This window comes from Lethenteron reissneri, chromosome 10, assembly GCF_015708825.2.
Source record: "Lethenteron reissneri isolate LAM-NWPU_2019-01 chromosome 10, ASM1570882v1, whole genome shotgun sequence".
Taxonomy (NCBI): domain Eukaryota; kingdom Metazoa; phylum Chordata; class Hyperoartia; order Petromyzontiformes; family Petromyzontidae; genus Lethenteron; species Lethenteron reissneri.
The window spans coordinates 6,076,590-6,100,250 of record NC_083788.1 but is presented as its reverse complement, the minus strand read 5'-3'; the positions used below and the strand labels follow the sequence as shown (position 1 = coordinate 6,100,250).

General features: G+C 56.4%; 1 protein-coding gene across 2 annotated transcripts; it reads right to left on the bottom strand.

Moving 5' to 3' along the window:
• Nucleotides 1–11,495: 11,495 nt before the first annotated feature.
• On the bottom strand, nucleotides 11,496–23,661 carry LOC133340871 (sialic acid synthase-like). Of its 2 annotated transcripts, XM_061549330.1 has the most exons (8): nucleotides 23,593–23,661; nucleotides 23,171–23,311; nucleotides 19,150–19,249; nucleotides 16,014–16,129; nucleotides 14,996–15,095; nucleotides 14,641–14,795; nucleotides 13,308–13,574; nucleotides 11,496–11,710 (listed from the first exon to the last, which is right to left on the bottom strand). In XM_061549330.1, the coding sequence occupies exons 2-8, from the start codon at nucleotides 23,300–23,302 to the stop codon at nucleotides 11,525–11,527; spliced, it is 1,056 nt and encodes a 351-aa protein (XP_061405314.1). In that variant the 5' UTR covers nucleotides 23,303–23,311; nucleotides 23,593–23,661; the 3' UTR covers nucleotides 11,496–11,524. The 2 variants fall into 2 exon arrangements, with proteins under 2 accessions (XP_061405314.1, XP_061405313.1); XM_061549329.1 differs by lacking the exon at nucleotides 23,593–23,661 and having other exon boundaries at nucleotides 11,497–11,710; nucleotides 23,171–23,583.

Here is a 23,661-nt window from a genome sequence, read left to right as displayed (position 1 = left end):
ACACACGTACACTCACGTGTTCTATATCCACGTGTGTATGTTTACACACACACACACACTGGTGCTATTCAGCCATACACAGACATACACCCACACATAAACACACAAGCATGCATACATACCTACGCAACTCATAAGTGTGTGCATATATGTATATACACAAGTACACACACACACACACCCTTGTGAGAACATGTACGCATGGACACACAGACGTACAAACATCGTACACATGTGAAGATGTACTCGTCCCCAAGTGCACATACATACAAACGTTTGCACACACATGAAGACATGTACACACGTACAACAACCGCCATTCGTCACTAAGTGGCGGTGACATCACCACGGCGCTTGTGCCAGGCCATGTGCACGTTAAGGCCACGTGAAGTGTCGAACGCCCGCTGGCTGGAGGTCACGGGACAGACCCAGGTGGTGCCATGGGTCGACTGACTGAGATGGCTGACCGATACACCACCTGTGCCCTCTACTGTGCCAACACGTACAAACATTTATACACGCGCACACATGCGCACATGCATGTACACACGCGTACGAATGTGTACAAACGTGCACACACGTACGAACATGCGTGCACGCAGGAAGACGCGTGGGAACGTGTACACGGGCATGTAAACCACACGTGCACACACACATATCAGGAGGGTCCAGTGTTTCAGATCCCAGCAAGAGGGCTCCACCTGGAGCCTCTAAAAGAGATGAGAATTGTGCAGCGTTTCCATGAACCACGTAACTCCAATTCCCGCCCACGCCGTCACCTGGCCCCCCACTATACGCCAGAGGTCGCAAACGGGTTTTGATTCCTTACCCGTACCCGGCCGCACCAGGGTCGCAAACGGGTACCCGTACCCGGCCGTACCCGTACCCTACCCGTACCCGGCCGGGGGGTATCGGGTACTTGATTGCGACCTCTGGGATGAAGCAATGTTGCAGGTGCGGGTGGGTTGATTCTAGGAACTTGAATTTGGAGAAGAGACAAGACGTTGGGAAATGAGTGACAAACGGTGACTCACCAGTGACTCACGGCCTACCCGTACCCGGCCGCACCAGGGTCGCAAACGGCTACCCATACCCGTTACCGGCCGGGTACGGGTAGCCGGGTATTGGGTAGGGTACGGGTATCGGGTACCCGGTTGCGACCTCTGCTATACGCACACCGTTTCCAATTTTATCCCGATTGTGATATTTGGTTCCGCGTCACGGGACCGAGAATCCTTTGGGAGGTCTCGGGAGAGCAGCGCAACCTCTCCTGGGAAGCAGGATATCACAGAGCTCGTCTCCGGGATCTCGTCGTCTTTAAGTGAACCCTGGTTCACACATCAGAATCACCATCTTTGTGTAGACTGGAGGAATCCGATGAGCTACGAAGCTCTTTTTCAAACGTCCGGTACAAGCACGCAGTCGAGGGCTGCGCTCCCGCCAACCGTTCTGCCATATGAGAGTGAGGTTCTTCTCGTGCCACCAGTCAAAACCCGTTATTTTAATTCTCACGGCCGGAATTTAGACTGCGATGCGAAATTAAATGCAATGCGACGGTGGTGCCGTTATTTTGTATTTACGTGTACGAACAACTTTGTTGGGATTCCAGAGACCTGCCCATCCGACTCGCGCGGAAATTCTCTTAATTACTTGGAAGGTCGTGGGAAACGCCACCTTTTTATCTGTTGTAACTCTCACGAGTTGGTCATCACGAGTCGAACTCAAGCGCACTTTTGAGTTCCCCCTCGAGTTAGCGGTCCATGGAAACGAGTCGTCCGATACTCGGTAAGCTGGGAGGCGATCGGAGCAGGTGCAGGATGATGACACATTTCATGGGAGGGAGACGAGATGAGAGTGTAGGACGGTGCCGAGACGGAAATGTCGTAGTGGAGAAACGAGTGGTAGCGGAAGACAAGTGCTGTATATGCTAGCAGCTGGGAGATGAGTCCAGATAGGAATTACAACTGGAGATGAGTGCAGATAGGAATGAAAGCGGGAGATGGAGTGCAGACAGGAATGAAGGTGGGAGATGAGGCCAGATAGGAATGAAAGCGGGAGATGATTGGAGATGGGAATGAAAGCGGGAGATGGAGTGCAGACAGGAGTGAAGGTGGGAGATGAGGCCAGATAGGAATGAAAGCGGGAGATGATAGGAGATAGAATGGAAGTGGGAGATGATTGGAGATGGGAATGAAAGCGGGAGATGGAGTGCAGACAGGAATGAAGGTGGGATAGAGGCCAGATAGGAATGAAAGCGGGAGATGATAGGAGATAGAATGAAAGTGGGAGATGATTGGAGATGGGAATGAAAGCGGGAGATGGAGTGCAGACAGAAGTGAAGGTGGGAGATTAGGCCAGATAGGAATGAAAGCGGGAGATGATAGGAGATAGAATGAAAGTGGGAGATGATTGGAGATGGGAATGAAAGCGGGAGATGAATGGAGGTGGGAATGAAAGCGGGAGATGGAGTGCAGACAGGAGTGCAGGTGGGAGATGAGGCCAGATAGGAATGAAAGCGGGAGATGGAGTGCAGACAGGAATGAAGGTGGGATAGAGGCCAGATAGGAATGAAAGCGGGAGATGGAGTGCAGACAGGAATGAAAGCGGGAGATGATGGCAAATAGGAATTAAATTTGGAGGGAGGGGGAGCCTTGAGAATTATCCATTCGGTGGGAGGTGGGAGTCGCTGGCTCCTATTTATTTAATTTATTCACCGCGCGCCACTGACACCCGGACGACCCGCTCGGACGAGGGTTCCGGGATGGAGGGTTGGGACGGGGACTCGAATGGAGCCCCTCCCCCCGAGGGAGGGATGGAGGGGGAGGGGGCGAGGTGCCCCCCCCCCCCCCCCCTTCATGGCCGAGGTGACCGGTTTGATTTGATCCTCGTGTGTGGATATCTGTTGATTCCCCTGTCTTCTTTGAACCTCCGTCTCCGCATCGATCCCCTTGACATCTCGCGATCACCAAATCTCCCCTTGAATCCTTTGCATTCCTTTCATCCTCTACTGGTTCCCGCAATTCTCGATATCCCAAACTCCTCTTAAACCCCCGATATATTCGGTTGATTCACCCCCCCCCCCCCCCCCCACCCACTGTATCTTGTTTGACCCCCTTGTGTTCTCTTGAACTCGGTCTCCTGATCATTTTGTATCATCCTGATCCCATTTCCTATTTAACCCCCCTATCTCATATTGAGCCACGTCCTCCCTCTGGTTCCCTAGTCTTACTGTCGATCCCCCCCCCCCACCCCGCATCTTCTAATTCCCCCACTATTCTCTTTATCCCCTATCCCCTCTATCCCCTATATCCCCTCTTGAGCTGCTGATCCCTCTTATATCTCCGATTGATCCTCCACGCATCTCCCCATCATCCCATCCCGCCCCCACCCACCCGCCCGCTACTGCTGTGTGCCCTGTATCCGTGTCACGTGATTGTGCTTTAATCAGAAATAAACTTTGGCAGAAGCCACCGCCTGCACGTTACTATGCCGAGGCCGACTCTGTCCGTGTTCATTTAAGAGCAACTGACGAGCGAGTGGTGATGGTAGAAAAGGCTGCAGGCGGTCGTGGTGGTGATGTGGGCGATGGAGTTGGTGATGGAGTTGGTGATGGAGTTGGTGATGGAGTTGGTGATGTGCTTGGTGTGGGGAACGGTGGCGCAGTGGTTAGCGCAACTGTTATGAACCCACTGACCCAAGTTCGATTCCCACGCACGGCAAACGGCGACTCACCGAGGTCGATTGCGTCTTGAGTGCCTGGTGCGGTGTGTGAGCATCAGCACTGGGGAGACAAAGGCGGCCGGACGTGGTGATGGCCACCCACCCATTTGTGCACCGTGCTAGCCTTCATAGGTGCTCGCTAACAGCACTTGCCCTACAGTCTCTTGAAGGCTATGGGGCGGCGGGGGGTTCTTAGGCTTTGATGCGATTGGTGGTGGTGAAAGACGCTGATGATGGTATTTGTGATGTTCGTGAAGGTGGCGGTGATGGAGATATTGGTGATGGCCGTCACGGAGTCTCAAGACCGATATTCAGGAGGGTCCTTCCATCGACATGTTTGGCCAATTCCATGACAGTGCAATGGGAAAGTGCTGCCCCCTAGGGTCGCGATAAGAGGTCACTTGAAGTGATCTCAGAATCACTTCTGCGGTATCTGCTTCCGTGGACCGTTTAGTATTCTTAAGCCAAAATGCCAACAAGAGAATCTGTGTCGTGAGCATAGCGTGACGCTTATCTCATCTGATCCACTACTGGAAATGCATCATTCTTATGACGAGTGTTTCAGTTCATCCGTAGGGCATGTACCGTCGGGTTTTCACAAAGGGATGCACACATTATCGATCCCAAAGGGATGACGATGAGCTGAGTCATACCCACCCACAATATAATGCATTGAAATTACGTTCGTTCATTATTAATGTGGTGATGTGCAATAGCATTACCGTATATGAAGCGGGTTGTTGCCATAGAAACCAGAGGCTCCAGGCTGGACCACTACCCCTCGGGGGAGGCGTCTCCATGGAGATGGGAGCCCCTACTCTCATCCCCCCAGTTCCAGACCAAACCATTCACGTGTGGGGGTGCCGTCTCCATGGAGACGGGAGCCCCCACTCTCACCCCCCCCTCTTCCAGACCAAACCATTCACGTGTGGGGGTGGCGTCTCCATGGTGACGGGAGCCCCCACTCTCATCTCCCTCTTCCAGACCAAACCATTCACGTGTGGGGGTGGCGTCTCTATGGTGACGGGAGCCCCCACTCTCATCCCCCCAGTTCCAGACCAAACCATTCACGTGTGGGGGTGCCGTCTCCATGGAGACGGGAGCACCCCACTCTCATCCCCCTCTTCAGACCAAACATTCACGTGTGGGGGGTGCCGTCTCCATGGAGACGGGAGCCCCCACTCTCATCCCCCCCTTTTCCAGACCAAACCATTCACGTGTGGGGGTGCCGTCTACCATGGAGACGAGAGCCCCCACTCTCATCCCCCCAGTTCCAGACCAAACCATTCACGTGTGGGGGTGGCGTCTCCATGGAGACGGGAGCCCCCACTCTCATCCCCCCAGTTCCAGACCAAACCATTCACGTGTGGGGGGTGCCGTCTCCATGGAGACGGGAGCCCCCACTCTCATCCCCCCTCTTCCAGACTAAACCATTCACGTGTGGGGGTGCCGTCTCCATGGAGACGGGAGCCCCCACTCTCACCCCCCCCTCTTCCAGACCAAACCATTCACGTGTGGGGGTGCCGTCTCCATGGAGACGGGAGCCCCCATTCTCACCCCCCCCTCTTCCAGACTAAACCATTCACGTGTGGGGGTGCCGTCTCCATGGAGACGGGAGCCCCCACTCTCACACCCCCCCTCTTCCAGACCAAACCATTCACGTGTGGGGGTGGCGTCTCCATGGTGACGGGAGCCCCCACTCTCATCTCCCTCTTCCAGACCAAACCATTCACGTGTGGGGGTGGCGTCTCTATGGTGACGGGAGCCCCCACTCTCATCCCCCCAGTTCCAGACCAAACCATTCACGTGTGGGGGTGCCGTCTCCATGGAGACGGGAGCCCCCACTCTCATCCCCCCTCTTCCAGACCAAACCATTCACGTGTGGGGGTGCCGTCTCCATGGAGACGGAGCCCCCACTCTCATCCCCCCTTTTCCAGACCAAACCATTCACGTGTGGGGGTGCCGTCTCCATGGAGACGAGAGCCCCCACTCTCATCCCCCCAGTTCCAGACCAAACCATTCACGTGTGGGGTGGGCGTCTCCATGAGACGGGATCCCCCACTCTCATCCCCCCAGTTCCAGACCAAACCATTCACGTGTGGGGTGCCGTCTCCATGGAGACGGGAGCCCCCACTCTCATCCCCCCTCTTCCAGACTAACCATTCACGTGTGGGGGTGCCGTCTCCATGGAGACGGGAGCCCCCACTCTCACCCCCCCTCTTCCAGACCAACCATTCACGTGTGGGGGTGCCGTCTCCATGGAGACGGGAGCCCCCATTCTCACCCCCCCCTCTTCCAGACTAAACCATTCACGTGTGGGGTGCCGTCTCCATGGAGACGGGAGCCCCCACTCTCACCCCCCCTCTTCCAGACCAAACCATTGACGTGTGGGGGTGCCGTCTCCATGGTGACGGGAGCCCCCACTCTCATCCCCCCAGTTCCAGACCAAACCATTCACGTGTGGGGGTGCCGTCTCCATGGAGACGGGAGCCCCCACTCTCATCCCCCCAGTTCCAGACCAAACCATTCACGTGTGGGGGTGCCGTCTCCATGGAGACGAGAGCCCCCACTCTCATCCCACTCTACCAGACCAAACCATTCGTCGATAGGGGTGATGCGCTTCCGTGGAGACGGGAATTCCCATTTCACCACATATTCTCGCCTCCCGGCGTAGCACGGACTGTACCATTGCATGCAGACGGGAGCCTCCACTCACCCCCCCAATAGATCTTCAGTCTAGATTTGGACTGAACCATTATCATGTGGGGAGACGGGGTTAGGGGGTGGGGGGTGTTGCGGCGTTTCCACGGATATGGAAGTTTCCACTGAGTATGCCACGCGGCTCTAATATCTAAATTCGGACTGAACCATTATACCGCAGGGATGGGTCTCTATGGAGACGACTCGCCTGAGCCAGAGCCGTGACAAAGAATACGGAGCCGAGGACTCACAGAGCCAAGTGATAATGGTTCAGTCCAGATCAGCATCACCATCACCTGGTCGTCATGGTAACGGTAGCGGTGGGGGGTCGCCCAGGTGAGCCTCAGTGCGTGGGGGTACCACGTGGCACGAGTTCGCCCCGCAGCTGCCCGAGCCAGGGTTGGACTCGGGCCCGTGGACTCCTCCTCGCCCCCCCCCCCCGAGTCTCCCCCCCCCCCCCCGAGTCTCCCTCCCCCCCCCGAGTCTCCCTCCCCCCCGAGTCTCCCCCCCCCCCGAGTCTCCCCCCCCCCCCGAGTCTCCCCCCCCCGAGTCTCCCCCCCCCCGAGTCTCCCCCCCCCCGAGTCTCCCCCCCCCCCGAGTCTCCCCCCCCCCCGAGTCTCCCCCCCCCCGAGTCTCCCCCCCCCCCCGAGTCTCCCCCCCCCCCGAGTCTCCCCCCCCCCCGAGTCTCCCCCCCCCCCGAGTCTCCCCCCCCCGAGTCCCCCCCCCCCCGAGTCTCCCCCCCCCCCGAGTCTCCCCCCCCCCGAGTCTCCCTCCCCCCCGAGTCTCCCCCCCCCCGAGTCTCCCCCCCCCCCGAGTCTCCCCCCCCGAGTCTCCCCCCCCCGAGTCTCCCCCCCCCCCGAGTCTCCCCCCCCCCGAGTCTCCCCCCCCCCCGAGTCTCCCCCCCCCGAGTCTCCCCCCCCCCCCGAGTCTCCCCCCCCCCCGAGTCTCCCCCCCCCGAGTCTCCCCCCCCCCGAGTCTCCCCCCCCCCGAGTCTCCCCCCCCCCGAGTCCCCCCCCCCCCCGAGTCTCCCCCCCCCCGAGTCTCCCCCCCCGAGTCTCCCTCCCCCCCGAGTCTCCCGCCCCCCGAGTCTCCCCCCCCCCGAGTCTCCCCCCCCCCGAGTCTCCCCCCCCCCGATCTCCCTCCCCCCCGATCTCCCTCCCCGCCCCCAGATCTCCCCCCCCCCCCCCCCGAGTCTCCCCCCCCCCGATCTCCCCCCCCACCGAGTCTCCCCCCCCCCCCCCGAGTCTCCCCCCCCACCGAGTCTCCCCCCCCCCCCCCGAGTCTCCCCCCCCCCCAGTCTCCCCCCCCCCCGAGTCTCCCCCCCCCCCCCGATTCTCCCCCCCCCGATCTCCCCCCCCCCCCATCTCCCCCCCCCCGAGTCTCCCCCCCCCCCGAGTCTCCCCCCCCCCCCCGAGTCTCCCTCCCCCCGAGTCTCCCGCCCCCCGAGTCTCCCCCCCCCGTCTCCCCCCCCCCCCGAGTCTCCCCCCCCCCCCAGTCTCCCTCCCCCCCGAGTCTCCCCCCCCTAGTCTCCCCCCCCCCGAGTCTCCCCCCCCCCGAGTCTCCCCCCCCCCCCCCCCCCGAGTCTCCCCCCCCCCGAGTCTCCCCCCCCCCCCCCCCCCCCCCCGAGTCTCCCCCCCCCCCCCGAGTCTCCCCCCCTCCCCGAGTCTCCCCCCCCCCCCGAGTCTCCCCCCCCCCCGAGTCTCCCCCCCCCCCGAGTCTCCCCCCCCCCGAGTCTCCCCCCTCCCCGTCTCCCCCCCCCCGAGTCTCCCCCCCCCCCGAGTCTCCCCCCCCCCCCGAGTCTCCCCCCCCCCCGAGTCTCCCCCCCCCCCGAGTCTCCCCCCCCTCCCCGAGTCTCCCCCCCCCCCCGAGTCTCCCCCCCCCCCGAGTCTCCTCCCCCCCCCCTTTCATCCACACGGGGACCACGCAAACTCACTGCGCGTGTGTGATGAAGCTACAACTCTGAACTGTCTCTCTCTCACAGACACACACACGAGGGGTTTGAGGGCTAAGCGTGTTTACTACAATTACAACATTACTGCATATGCTGAGGGTACCTAGTTTACATTCCCTCCCGTTTTCACCTCGGCGAGTAAATTTTAAACCCACATTTCACGTGGGTTTGTTTGCGCCAAAAACGATTTAACATTTTGTGTTCTCTAACGTTTTTATTGCGTGTTTTTTTTTCATCAGAACATTGCATTGAACCTCGTGTTACCTCAACCTAGATGCTTTAGCGTGATTTTTGCTGTAAACCAAAGTTTAAAAGTTTTTTGTGACTTAAAAATCCGTGTTGGTGGGGTTTATCTATGGAAATAGCGCCCCGGGTGATGATGTGCATTGTGGGAGATTAGAACGTCATTAGTTAGATTTAAGTCTGTTATCCCGTTTATTGGGGTTTAAATCCACATTTTTCTTTTAACCGGCTTGGAAACGGCCTTTTTGTAACGCAGCAGCGCCCTCTCGTGGCGAGATGTTTTAAGGATACTGTACAGCACTAAAGTAAAATGTGTTAAATAAAAAAAAACACTAATCCTGAATCCCATGCAAATAAATCAGTTAAAACATCTTGTAATTTTTGGGGGCCCTACTGAGCTTGGGATGCCGGTACAGATGGACCCCATACCACAGCCCCAACAGGCCCGGCCACGGGTGGTTCGCACGTCCCAAGCAGAGGTCGCAACCGGGTACCCGATACCCGTACCCTACCCGATACCCGGCTACCCGTACCCGGCCGGGTATCGGGTTGCCGTTTGCGACCCTGGTGCGGCCGGGTACGGGTAGGCCGTGAGTCACTGGTGAGTAACCGTTTGTCACTCATTTCCCAACGTCTTGTCTCTTCTCACAATTCAAGTTCCTAGAATCAACCCACCCGCGCCTGCAACATGGTTTCATCCCAGAGGTCGCAATCAGGTACCCGATACCCGTACCCTACCCCCGTACCCTACCCGTACCCGTACGCTACCCGTACCCGGCCGGGTACGGTACGGCTGGGTACGGGTACGGGTACCCGTTTGCGACCCTGGTGCGGCCGGATACGGGTAAGGAATCAAAACCGGTTTGCGACCTCTGGTCCCAAGACAAAAAAAATCCACCAAAGACGACCGCCGCTGTGAAAGCGTGGCCTTGCAGGCTCGTTTATTGAACCAAGTCGCACACAGGACCTGACAGCAGATTCAACACCTACACCACGAAGGCGGCAGGGGTATAAGTGACTCCGTTACTAACGTCGATTGATTGCATAGCTATATTCTAAGGTTTTCGGTAAAGTCACGTAGGTCAAAAAATAAAATTAATAAAAGTGTTGCCTCTGAAACGTTGTGATTTTTATTTTATTTTTATTAATTTTAATTTAAAATTTTTACCTACGTGACTTTACCGAAAAAACCTAAGAATATGAATCCTTGCAGTCATGAAAGCTTCAAATCTGATTGCATAGCGCCAGTGTGCGATGCCTTTTACTCCCCCCCTCCCACCTTCACCAACACCACAATCAACACAATTACCTCCTAATTATAATGATTAACAACAACCGCAACCCACACATAGTGGCACTAAGTGTTCTTTCACAGTTTCCCCCACTTCGAAGGCGGCTGGTTTAGAAACTGGGCGAGGAAAACTCCACAGCCCATGGGCCAGGACGTGGCCCCCGCTACTTCATTTCACACGGCCCGCGGCCACGCAAAAGCCCTGCGCCAATTCAAAACATCCCACAGCAATCGATATTAATCCGTCACCGCAAGCAGGTTGCCCAACTATATATGTTTAAAAAATGGTTTGACAACTTCAAGTAGCATTGCTTGGAACTGGGGCCCCGCCGTTACTGGAAAAAGACGGGTTTGGCCAGAAACCACAACGGCTGGAGATTTCCCGGGAGTGGCTCTGTCAGCGTCGCCAAGGCACTGAGGCAGGACAAGCATCTTAGCAGCACTAATAGGGTACTAGAGGGAGGGGCATATTTCCGATCTGGCAACAACACCCTGTGATAAACGCAGCGAGCCGCAATAGTTTAGTGTTATTAGTGGATGACGTGGAGCAGAGGTCGCAACCGGGTACCCGATACCCGTACCCTACCCGATACCCGGCTACCCGTACCCGGCCGGGTACGGGTACAGGTACCCGTTTGCGACCCTGGTGCGGCCGGGTACGGGTACGGGTAGACCGCGAGTTACTGGTGAGTAACTGTTTGCCACTCATTTCCCAACGTCTTGTCTCTTCTCACAATTCAAGTTCCTAGAATCAACCCACCCGCGCCTGCAACATGGCTTCATACCAGAGGTCGCAATCAGGTACCCGATACCCGTACCCTACCCGTACCCGGCCGGGTACGGGTAGGGTACGAGTACAGCCGGGTACGGGTACGGGTACCCGTTTGCGACCCTGGTGCGGCCGGGTACGGGTACGGGTAAGGAATCAAAACCCGTTTGCGACCTCTGACGTGGAGGCCCGCGTTCATCTACGGTTGGCCTGGCAAAGGTATTTCAAATCCCTAGCCGGTGCTCAATAAAGAGACGTCCCCCTCCACCGGATTTAAAGTAACCCCGCCGGTTTGCGCTGCTGTAAATAAGAGTCGAGTTGATCATTCCCGTGTGGTGTCTTACGCAGGTAGCCACACTGGCCTGGCCACTCTCACACCTCCTCCCGGCCGCTTCCCCTCCTCACAGCTGCACGTCCTCTTCACGGGGATGCCCCACTTCTTTTCAAGCCACGTTTGCCTCCTTCCCCGGTCACGCCCCAATCATTACGTTATTAATTTTTATTTTTTACCATCGTGACTTTACCGAAAAAACCTAAGAGTATGAATCCTTGCAGTCACGAAAACTTCAAATCTAGAATTACGTACGTACGTGCGTAGCCAAATGTGCTCATCGGAGTTGCGGGGGAAGGACAACAAACCAAACACAAAAATCAACCTCTAAAAAGAGATTCGTTTTCAATAGAAGATTCAATAGTTATCTCACGACGCCTCCCTCGTTTACCTGGCCACTCCCAACACCCCCGGCACGCCCCGATCCTTCCGCACTCGGCCCCGCACCCCACCACTCCCCTCCACTCACCCCCCCACCACTCCCCTCACCCTACGGCCTTCACCGCCCACCCCCCCTCGTCACTGCAGGGCGTCCTCGGTGACGGAGTCGTCGGCGAGGATGGCGCGCGCGGCGGTGCGGCCCACGAGGCTGTAGATGAGCTCGGGCGCGACGCCGCGCGGCTCCGCCACCTTCACCGTCAGCTGCTCGAGGGTCACCTTGGCACCCGCCGCGATGTCCACGCGCGCCACCACCGACTTGCCCAGCTACGCGAGAGAGGGCGGGGGGGGGGGTGGGAGAGGGGATGCACAAGCACGGAGGTGTACCGCTGCAATTAGGGGTGGAAGCGCAGTGGGAAGCGCCGCACTGCGCACACGGGTGTACAGGGTGGTCCAGATGGCTTGCAACCCCCCCCATTTAAAAACACGCGTTGAAGAGTATTTGGCTGCTATGAAAGTCCACAAGCCACTTCGTTGAGCTATCATCACATCTCACCTCGGTGTGCCAGGCTTCCTCACCACCACCGTTCCCGTGTCTCCCCCCCACACCTCATCCCCCTGCCCCTCCCCCCACGTCTCACCTTGGTGTGCCAGGCCTCCTCACAACCCCCGTGTCTCCCCTCTCCACCTCCACGCCCCCCCACGTTGGTATTGGAGAACTCCTCACCCCCCACCCCCGTCTCTCCCCAACACCTCCCCCACCACCCCCAACACGTGTCTCACCTTGGTGTGGCAGGCCTCCTCACCACCACCGTGTCTCCCCTCACCACCCCCGCCCCCCGTGTCTCCCCCACGCCTCCCCCACCACGAGTCCCACCTTGGTGTGGCAGGCCTCCTCACCACCACCGTCTCTCCCCCACCTCCCCCACCACGAGTCCCACCTTGGTGTGGCAGGCCTCCTCACCACCACCGCGTCTCCCCTCACCACCCCCGCCCCCCGTGTCTCCCCCACGCCTCCCCCACCACGAGTCCCACCTTGGTGTGGCAGGCCTCCTCACCACCACCGTCTCTCCCCCACCTCCCCCACCACGAGTCCCACCTTGGTGTGGCAGGCCTCCTCACCACCACCGTCTCTCCCCCACCTCCCCCACCACGAGTCCCACCTTGGTGTGGCAGGCCTCCTCACCACCACCGTGTCTCCCCCACCTCCCACACCACGAGTCCCACCTTGGTGTGGCAGGCCTCCTCACCACCACCGTCTCTCCCCCACCTCCCCCACCACGAGTCCCACCTTGGTGTGGCAGGCCTCCTCACCACCACCGTCTCTCCCCACCTCCCCCACCACGAGTCCCACCTTGGTGTGGCAGGCCTCCTCACCACCACCGTGTCTCCCCTCACCACCCCCGCCCCCCGTGTCTCCCCCACGCCTCCCCCACCACGAGTCCCACCTTGGTGTGGCAGGCCTCCTCACCACCACCGTCTCTCCCCCACCTCCCCCACCACGAGTCCCACCTTGGTGTGGCAGGCCTCCTCACCACCACCGTGTCTCCCCTCACCACCCCCGCCCCCCGTGTCTCCCCCACGCCTCCCCCACCACGAGTCCCACCTTGGTGTGGCAGGCCTCCTCACCACCACCGTGTCTCCCCCACCTCCCCCACCACGAGTCCCACCTTGGTGTGGCAGGCCTCCTCACCACCACCGTCTCTCCCCCACCTCCCCCACCACGAGTCCCACCTTGGTGTGGCAGGCCTCCTCACCACCACCGTGTCTCCCCCACCTCCCACACCACGAGTCCCACCTTGGTGTGGCAGGCCTCCTCACCACCACCGTCTCTCCCCCACCTCCCCCACCACGAGTCCCACCTTGGTGTGGCAGGCCTCCTCACCACCACCGTGTCTCCCCCACCACCCCCACCATGTCTCACCTTGGTGTGGCAGGCCTGCTCGCAGGGCAGCATGCGCTTGGCGGGCGAGCCGAGCGCTGCCTCGACGGCGCGCACCTCGAGCACCAGCTGCGCCAGCTCGGAGGGCTCCAGCGACGCCTCGTGGTCGCTGCCCTTCCACGTGCGGTCCAGCGTCACGTGGCGCTCCACCACCTTGGCCCCCAGCGCCACCGCCGCCAGCGTCACCGTCAGCCCGCTCTCGTGACCCGAGTAGCCCACCGGCACGTCCGGGAACTCCTGCTGGTAGGTCTGGGGGGCAAGGAGGGGGCAGGCAAGGGAGAGAGAGAGAGTTGGGGGGAGAGGGTGGAGGTGTAGGAGGGTTAGAGTGCACACGGTGGAGGAGGAGGAGACTGGGGAGGAGACGGGGGTGAGAGGATGAGTGGTGAGGTGGCCCAAGGCAAGCACTCGGTGAGCGGCAAGGAGCAGCGCGGAGCGGCGGTGGTGAGCGGCGAGGAAGTAAGAGCAGCAGCGGTGAGCACGAGTGGCGCTGAGGCGAGGGGCTAGGCGAGCACTCTGTGGGGAGTGAGGAATGGCGGTGGTACGAGTAGTGGTGAGAAGCGGTGGTGGTAGTGGTGAGAAGCGGTGGTGGTAGTGGTGAGGAGTGGTGGTGGTAGTGGTGAGAAGCGGTGGTGGTAGTGGTGAGGAGCGGTGGTGGTAGTGGTGAGGAGCGGTGGTGGTAGTGGTGAGGAGCGGTGGTGGTAGTGGTGAGGAGCGGTGGTGATAGTGGTGAGGAGCGGTGGTGGTAGTGGCGAGGAGTGGTGGTGGTAGTGGTGAGGAGCGGTGGTGGTAGTGGTGAGGAGCGGTGGTGGTAGTGGTGAGGAGTGGTGGTGGTAGTGGTGAGGAGTGGTGGTGGTAGTGGTGAGGAGCGGTGGTGGTAGTGGTGAGGATGGTGGTGGTAGTGGTGAGGAGTGGTGGTGGTAGTGGTGAGGACGGTGGTGGTAGTGGCGAGGAGCGGTGGTGGTAGTGGTGAGGAGTGGTGGTGGTAGTGGTGAGGAGTGGTGGTGGTAGTGGCGAGGAGCGGTGGTGGTAGTGGTGAGGAGTGGTGGTGGTAGTGGCGAGGAGCGGTGGTGGTAGTGGTGAGGAGCGGTGGTGGTAGTGGTGAGGAGTGGTGGTGGTAGTGGTGAGGAGTGGTGGTGGTAGTGGTGAGGAGTGGTGGTGGTAGTGGTGAGGAGTGGTGGTGGTAGTGGTGAGGAGCGGTGGTGGTAGTGGTGGTAGTGGTGAGGAGTGGTGGTGGTAGTGGCAAGGAGCGGTGGTGGTAGTGGTGAGGAGCGGTGGTGGTAGTGGTGAGGAGAGGAGCGGTGGTGGCGAGGCTCACGGTGAGCACACGCAGATTCACGTCGCGTGGCTCCAGGGGGTAGGCGCTGGTGCACTGCAGGAGGCAGAAGTTGGGGTTGAGCGGCTTCACGGTGGCGTAGACACGGCGCATCGTCTCCATGCTCTGCATGCCGCTCGAGATCACCATTGGCCGGCCTGACCAGCGGCACACGACGACAACAACAACGACAACAACAACTAAATCATCAACACCAAGAGATCACCGTTAACCATCGCCCAACATGGTTCGGCGTCGTCAAACAACATCGCTCAACGTCATCATCGTGGTGGTTGTGACGTCAGTGGTTGATATTTGTGGTGGTGGTGGTGGTGGCTGTTGTAGCTGAGAGCGTCACCCTTCTTGGCGGTGCTCTCCAGGTAGGGGAGGTTGTTGGTGTCTCCCGAGCCGACCTTGAAGAACGGAACGTTCAACTCATGGAGGAACTCCACGGCCATCTGGGACAGGGGGACATGGGGACAGGGGGACATGGGGATAGGGGGGACATGGGGACAGGGAGACAGGGGGCATGGAGAAACTGTACAATTTCTTATTCTAACTCAGCTTGTACATACACGCGTGTACCTGTCCGCGTGTACTGGGATTTTTGCACAGCGTTGGTGGACGGTGATTTTTTTTTCTGGAAGACTTTGCAGTTTTTTCCTGGATTTTTCTGTTTGCGCAAAGTCACTTCAAGATGTTTTATTGTTTTTGTTTTTTGTTTGTTGCGGTTGCACCCGATTCAAGAGCCGAATGGCTCACAGGGTGATACCAAATAAATGAAACTGAAACTGTGTGTACTTGTGTGTGCATTTGTGCATGCGCACCTGTGCGGTTGTTCGCTAACAACCCGGCGACCCGAGTTCGATTCCCTCTCACAGCCAAAACCGGTGACGATTATCTGAACCAGTCCTAGGCCTCTCCTAGGAAGACTCAGCCTCAAATGAGTATCTGGTGCGGTGTGTAAACATCGCCACTAGGGAGACAAAGGCGGTCGGGCATGGTGGTGGCCACCCACCTCCTTGTGTGTCGTGCCGGCCTTCATAGGTGCTCACTAACCGCACTTGCCTCAACATTCTGTTAAGGCTATACGGGGGATCTTTGTCTTTATTTTGTGCACAGAAAGCTGCCACAGTGGGCACCACAGACGATGCGCATCTGTCGGTTATCTCAGTCATCGAAACATGAACACCTGGTGGGTCTGTCCCGTAACCCCTTCCGACCAGCAGCGGTCGCGAGCCTGCCACACTTCCCACGGCAGCCTCAAAGTGCACCTAGCCCGGCACAAGCTCTGCGCCGACGTCACCGCCACTTTGTGGCGAATGGGCGGCTGCTGCTGCTGCTGCTGCTTGTTGTTGTTGTGCGTGGGCACGCACCTCATCCATGCCGGACGCCGTGAAGAAGATGCCGACCTCCTTGGCGTAGCGCTGCAGCTCGCGGTACTGGTCATGGCTGAACTCCAGGTGCCGCTTGTGCTCCCCGTACGTTGCTCCTACACCGAGAGAGACCCCCGCCCACCACCGCACAGCGTTAACCGAGCCGTTTGCGAGCGACGCCTATTAAGGCCAACGCGGAACACGAGGAGTGGTGCTGTTGCTAACACCACTCCCGGACGCCTTCATCTCCCCTGTGGCGATGCACCCGGTGCTCCTCATTTAAGGCTCAGCCAACCCCAGGGAGGCCCAGGAAAGTTTTAAGTATATTTGCCACTGGTCTTCTTGTTTCTTTCGGTAAAGTCACGTAAAATGGAAATAATAAAATAATAAAAGTAACACATTAAATAATTTTCACGACGTTTCGGCCACAACGCAAGCAGCCATCCTCAGGTGAAGGACAGGTCTGTCGAGAAGACAGAGTCTGAATGACACAACCTAGGCTTGGAGTGTCTATTTAAGCTGGGTTGGAGGGGGGGAGAGTGCCTTGACAAAAGAATTTGCATATCAAGAGGAATTTAGCATATTTATGGGAAATGCAGATATGCGATTAGTACTACTTGTGAAATGGGTTGTGTCATTCAAACTGTCTTCTCGACAGACCTGTTCTCCACTTGAGGACGGCTGCTTGCGTTGTGGCCGAAACGTCGTGAGAATTATTTTACTATGTTTTATTTTTATTATTTTATTATTTCCATTCTACGTGACTTTACCGAAAGAACCAAGAAGATGAATCCCTGCAGTCACGAAAGCTTTAAATCGAAATTTTGCCACTGGTGTCGGCCGTGATCGGAAATCCAACTGGGGTCGGGCGGGTTCGTAGTGTAAAATGAAAGCGACTCAACGTGGCGACTAAATCGTAGGGATCTGGGACGGTGGTGCACAGCTTCCCAAGGCCCTGCGGAGCACCGCTGAGTACGTGTTGTCGTGCCAGTGCATGTGGTGAGGTTAATGCAGCGTGGTGAAATGTTCCTGTAGTAAGGTATGGTTAGTCAGGTTAGTGTGGTGTGGTTAGTATGGTTAATGTGGTGTGGTTAGTGTGGTGTGGTTAGTATGGTTAGTGTGGTGTGGTTAGTGTGGTGTGGTTAGTATAATGTGGTTAGCGTGGTGGGATTAGTATGGTTAATGTGTGGTTAGTGTGGTGTGGTTAGTGTGGTGTGGTTAGAATGATGTGGTTAGTGTGGTGTGGTTAGTATAGTTAATGTGGTGTGGTTAGTGTGTGGTTAGTATGATGTGGTTAGCGTGGTGTGGTTAGTGTGGTATGGTTAAAATGATGTGGTTAGTGTGGTGTGGTTAGTGTGGTGTGGTTAGAATGATGTGGTTAGTGTGGTGTGGTTAGTATAGTTAATGTGGTGTGGTTAGTGTGTGGTTAGTATGATGTGGTTAGCGTGGTGTGGTTAGTGTGGTATGGTTAGAATGATGTGGTTAGCGTGGTGTGGTTAGTATGGTTAATGTGGTGTGGTTAGTGTGGTGTGGTTAGTATGATGTGGTTAGCGTGGTGTGGTTAGTATGGTTAGTGTGGTGTGGTTAGTGTAGTGTGGTTAGTATGATGTGGTTAGCGTGGTGTGGTTAGTATGGTTAGTGTGGTGTGGTTAGTGTGGTGTGGTTAGAATGATGTGGTTAGTGTGGTGTGGTTAGTATGGTTAGTGTGGTGTGGTTAGTGTGGTATGGTTAGTATGATGTGGTTAGCGTGGTGTGGTTAGTCTGGTGTGGTTAGTGTGGTGTGGTTAGTATGATGTGGTTAGCGTGGTGTGGTTAGTATGATGTGGTTAGCGTGGTGTGGTTAGTATGGTTAGTGTGGTGTGGTTAGTATGATGTGGTTAGCGTGGTGTGGTTAGTATGATGTGGTTAGTGTGGTGTGGTTAGTATGATGTGGTTAGCGTGGTGTGGTATGATGTGGTTAGTGTGGTGTGGTTAGTATGATGTGGTTAGCGTGGTGTGGTTAGTATGATGTGGTTAGCGTGGTGTGGTTAGTATGGTTAATGTGGTGTGGTTAGCGTGGTGTGGTTAGTATGATGTGGTTAGTATGATGTGGTTAGTGTGGTGTGGTTAGTATGGTTCGTATGATGTGGTTAGTGTGGTGTGGTTAGTATGGTTAGTATGATGTGGTTAGCGTGGTGTAGTTAGTATGGTTAGGGTGGTGTGGTTAGTGTGGTGTGGTTAGTATGATGTGGTTAGTGTGGTGTGGTTAGTATGGTTCGTATGATGTGGTTAGTGTGGTGTGGTTAGTATGATGTGGTTAGCGTGGTGTTGTTAGTATGATGTGGTTAGCGTGGTGTGGTTAGTATGATGTGGTTAGCGTGGTGTGGTTAGTATGATGTGGTTAGTATGATGTGGTTAGCATGGTGTGGTTAGCGTGGTGTGGTTAGTATGATGTGGTTAGTGTGGTGTGGTTAGTGTGATGTGGTTAGCGTGGTGTGGTTAGCGTGATGTGGTTAGCGTGGTGTGGTTAGCGTGGTGTGGTTAGTATGATGTGGTTAGTGTGGTGTGGTTAGTGTGGTGTGGTTAGCGTGGTGTGGTTAGTATGATGTGGTTAGTGTGGTGTGGTTAGTGTGATGTGGTTAGCGTGGTGTGGTTAGCGTGATGTGGTTAGCGTGGTGTGGTTAGCGTGGTGTGGTTAGTATGATGTGGTTAGTGTGGTGTGGTTAGTGTGGTGTGGTTAGCGTGGTGTGGTTAATATGATGTGGTTAGCGTGGTGTGGTTAGTATGATGTGGTTAGTGTGGTGTGGTTAGTATGATGTGGTTAGTGTGGTGTGGTTAGTATGATGTGGTTAGCGTGGTGTGGTTAGTGTGGTGTGGTTAGTATGATGTGGTCAGCGTGGTGTGGTTAGTATGATGTGGTTAGTGTGGTGTGGTTAGTATGATGTGGTTAGCGTGGTGTAGTTAGTATGGTTAGTGTGGTGTGGTTAGTATGATGTGGTTAGTGTCGTGTGATTAGTGTGGTGTGGTTAGTATGATGTGGTCAGTGTGGTGTGATTAGTATGATGTGGTTAGCGTGGTGTGGTTAGCGTGGTGTGGTTAGTATGATGTGGTTAGTATGATGTGGTCAGCGTGGTGTGATTAGTGCGGTGGGACTCACCCCACGAGTGCTTGGAGGTGTATGGCCGCTCGAGTGCGGCACGGTTGAACTTGTGGTCCAATTCACTCTTCTGGAACTTGGCGCAGTCCGCACCACAGTCCTGTGTACACACAAAGACAAAGATCCCCCATGTAGCCAACACAGGCTGTTGGGCCAAGTGCTTCAAGCGAGCAACACTGAAGGCCGGCACGGTGCACGAGGGGGGTAATGTCATCAGCCAGACGACCGACCGCCTTTGTCTCCCCAGTGCTGACGCTTCCACACCATCCTAGGTACTCGTTTTCAAGGCTGAGTCGACCTAGAGGAGGCACAGGACCGGTTCAGATACTCCACGCTGAAGTTGGCCGCGGGCAGGAGCGGGGAATCGAACTCGGTCACCAGGTTTGCAGGGCGCAAACCACGGCACTGCCGCTTCCCATACCATGATGAGATCTCACTGAATATTTTCGAAGTCGGAGGTAGCCTGCGCCAGGTGCAGAGGTCGCAAACGGGTTTTGATTCCTTACCCGTACCCGTACCCAGCCGCACCAGGGTCGCAAACGGGTACCCGTACCCTACCCGTACCCTACCCGTACCCGGCTGGCTACCCGTACCCGGCTGGGTACGGGTAGCCGGGTATCGGGTAGGGTATGGGTATCAGGTACCCGGTTGCAACCTCTGGCCAGGTGGCATCTGATGAGTACAGCGATACCTTCCTGGACTTTCATCGCTTCGCTCTTTCGGCCGTTTTCAATCACAACCACATTTCAAATTTCGTCCACGTGGCTTTCCTCTTTCGTCCGATGTCATCCCAAACCTTCCACGACGTTCGCGCCACGCGCCGTCTGTTTCGTTCAGTCTTTGAATAGAAGTTGTTCAGTGAGCATTGCTAATATAATGAGCCAAGAGAATGTGTGTGTGTGTCCCACGCGTGACGTCACTCCACATGAGGCCTACCCCCCCCCCACGTGACGTCACTCCACATGTTTATTTATTGAGTTTTGTTTATTTATTTAGTCCTGTTGATTTATTCTTATTTTATTTGTTTATTTAGGTCTCGCACGCATGTGTTATATAGTTACGGCACTGTAGTTATTTGCATGCACGTCTTTCGCCGGCCAAAATAAATCTGCAAGGCTAAATAAAGACTCTGCTTTGAGATTCGTCCATGCTCTGGTCTCTAACCAAACGAAAGTGTTCCTGTACCTGCACCGATAGCAAACCTGAACAGACCCCGGCTGACATTAAGCCCTGGATTATATTAAAATGTCACACCGTGTTATAAGCTTAAATAGCGCCACTATGCAGCTTATCTGGAGCGCTGGGTACACACGGCCACGTATACACACACACACCCAGGTGAGCACAAAAACACACCCACGTGCACACACAACCCATCCCCATGTGTAAACACACGAGGCTTTCCCACCGGGCCAAACCGTGAGATGGGTAACAATCTCACCGTGCCGGGAGAGGGGAGAAAATCGTGTTAATGCATTGTGCCGAGTGGTGAATTGCTGTGACTATTATTACAAAACTAGTATTATTATGCTCCAGGAAGACCTCTTCCAGATGTTTCAACAAAGCTGCTGCTTCTCACTCGACAAGGGCAATTCTGGAAAACCCAGGCACAGGTGGCAACTCTACCAAGACCAAGACCCGCCGTATAGCCTAAACATATTTTTTGGAGCAAGTGCTGTTAACGAGCACCTATGCAGGCCGGTACGTTACCCAAGGCGGTGGCTTGCCAGCACCTCGCCCGACCGCCTTTGTCTCCCCGGTGACGATGTTTACACAACGCACAAAGCATGGGTACTGTTTGAGGCCAAGTTAACCTAGGGGAAGCCCAGGACCGGTTCATATAATAGTCACTGGTGTTGGCCGTAGCGAGTGGGAATCGCCGGGCTTGTAGCCCAACACGCTAACCACTGCGCCACCGCTCCCCATGGTGACCCCACCATTACCAATACCCCCAATTCGCCACTAAGTGACGGTGATGTCACCACGGCGCCTGTGCCAGGCTAGGTGCACTTTGAGGCTGCCACGAGACGTGTCGAAGGCTCGCTGCTGACTGGAGGAGGTCTCGGGACAGACCCAGCTGGTGCCGTGGGTTGGCCGTCTTGAGACGACTGGCAGATGCACCACCAGCTGTACCCTCTACTGTGCCAACACACGTACAAACATTTATACACACAACAACAACAACCGCCATTCGCCACTAAGTGGCGGTGACGTCACCACGACGCTTCTGCCAGGCCATGTGCACCTTAAGGCCACGTGAAGTGTCGAACGCCCGCCGGTAGGTCACGGGGCAGACCCAGGTGCCACAGGTCGACTGACTGAGATGGCCGAGATGACTGGCTGATGCACCACCTGTGCCCCCTACTGTGCCAACTTGCATCTGGCAAATAGCCGCAACGATAATCCCACGACACCACCACCACCACACCACTCAATCGGGCCTCCTACTCACGGCACCAACCATCGCCCCCCCACCCCTACCAGCGGACTAACACCCACAGGGCCACTCTTGCACATGAGATTCTATCCCGGGCTCTGGAGTTATCTCTCAACAACAACAAACGCCATTCACCACTAAGTGGCGGTGACGTCACCACGACGCTTGTGCCAGGCCATGTGCACCTTGAGGCCACATGAAGTGTCGAACGCCCGCTGGCAGGTCACGGGGCAGACCCAGGTGCCACGGGTCGACTGACTGAGATGACTGGCTGATGCACCACCTGTGCCCCCCCTACTGTGCCAACTTGCTGTGCTTTAGCCAGACTGTCACACAGACAGACACCTGGTTAAACAAAATCAACGTTTAACCGAAGCACGTCTCGGTTTATTGCCAAGAATTATGTCGAGACGAGGATTTGGGGAGGAGGAATTTCGTGCCCTAGGGGAGGGGGGAGGCAACAAACGTCACGGGAAGCCGCGCCTTGCACCGCTGAACTTTGAACCCCGGTGTCGAACTCGAGGGCTTAAGCCTTAAGGCGACCCACGGCATTCGGAAGGAAGCCAGCATTGGATGGACATTAAATTTACTTCACCACGAGTGAGGATGGGGGGGGGGGGGGTGATGAAACTCCACCGGGGGGGGGGGGGGGTACGTGATTTTATCTCCACCAGGAGGAGTTGATGTCCACCAAGGGAGACTTCGGGTCTGCTCCACCAGGCGGACCGAGGATGAACTTCACCACGGGACGTGATTTCACATTCACCGGGGGGAGGGGGGGGGCCAGAGGTCGCAACCGGGTACCCGATATCCATACCCTACCCGATACCCGGCTACCCGGCCGGGTACGGGTACCTGTTTGCGACCCTGGTGCAGCCGGGTACGGGTAGGCCGTGAGTCACTGGTGAGTAACTGTGTGTCACTCATTTCCCAACGTCTTGTCTCTTCTCACAATTCAAGTTCCTAGAATCAACCCACCCGCGCCTGCAACGTGGCTTCATCCCAGAGGTCGCAATCAGATACCCGTACCCTACCCCTACCCGGCCGGGTACGGGTAGGGAACGGTTACCCGTACCCGGCCGGGTATGGGTACCCATTTGCGACCCTGGTGCGGCCGGGTACGGGTAAGGAATCAAAACCTGTTTGCGACCTCTGGCCAGGGGACATAACGTCAGCTCTACGAGGTGGACCCGAGTTCATCTCCACGAGAGGGACATGAGTCTGACCCAAATTCCAGAATCTGAATCTATATTCATGCTGGATGAATCCGATTAGCAATACAGCTCTTTTTCATTTCGATGTAAAGCTTTCGTGACTGCAGGGATTCATCTTCTTGGTTCTTTCGGTAAAGTCACGTAGAATGGAAATAATAAAATAATAAAAATAAAACATTATAAAAGTATTTTATTATTTTTATAATAAAATTATTTTATTATTTTTATAATAAAATTTATGTTTTATTTTTATTATTTTATTATTCCCATTCTACGTGACTTTACCGAAAGAACCAAGACGCTCTTTTTCACTAATGTCCAATGCTGAGTGAGACCCCCCCCACCCCCTCCTTCTCCTCCTCTTCCTCACCTTTGCCATCTTGATCATCTTCTTGGCGATCTCCAAGTCTCCCTGGTGGTTCTGACCGATCTCGGCGATGATGAAACACGGGTTCTCACCGCCGATCTTCCTGCCCGGGCACAACTCGAACTCCAGAGGCATCGCGACGAGCTGCGAGTATACGGAGGTGGAGAAGGAGAAGCGGTGAAGCAAGAACGCGGATGTAGCTGATCCCTAAGCAGATGATATCAGCGGAATAATCAGGAGCGGCCAGGAGATGGTATCAGCGGTATCAGCGGAATCAGCAGGATCAGCGGTAACAGCGGAATCAGCGGTAACAGCAGACACAATGTGAACAGCAGAATTGGCAGGAACAGCAATTGACGTGAACAGGTGCAGCAGCAGCGGCAGTGGCAGCAGCAAAGCCCGGAAAAGGATGCACGGGGAGGCACCGAGACACGTGGCGCTCACGACGCCTCCAGTGACGTCACGACGCCTCCAATGACGTTAATGACGTCACG

Excerpts from the sequence above, each read along its gene's own strand:
- LOC133340871 (XM_061549330.1), bottom strand. The coding sequence starts at position 23,302 with ATGCCTCTGGAGTTCGAGTTGTGCCCGGGCAGGAAGATCGGCGGTGAG. Across the intron at positions 16,130-19,149 it reads CACCTCCAAGCACTCGTGGG|GAGCAACGTACGGGGAGCAC; the intron begins GTGAGTCCCACC and ends CTCTCGGTGTAG. Across the intron at positions 15,096-16,013 it reads CGGCGTCCGGCATGGATGAG|ATGGCCGTGGAGTTCCTCCA; the intron begins GTGCGTGCCCAC and ends CCCCTGTCCCAG.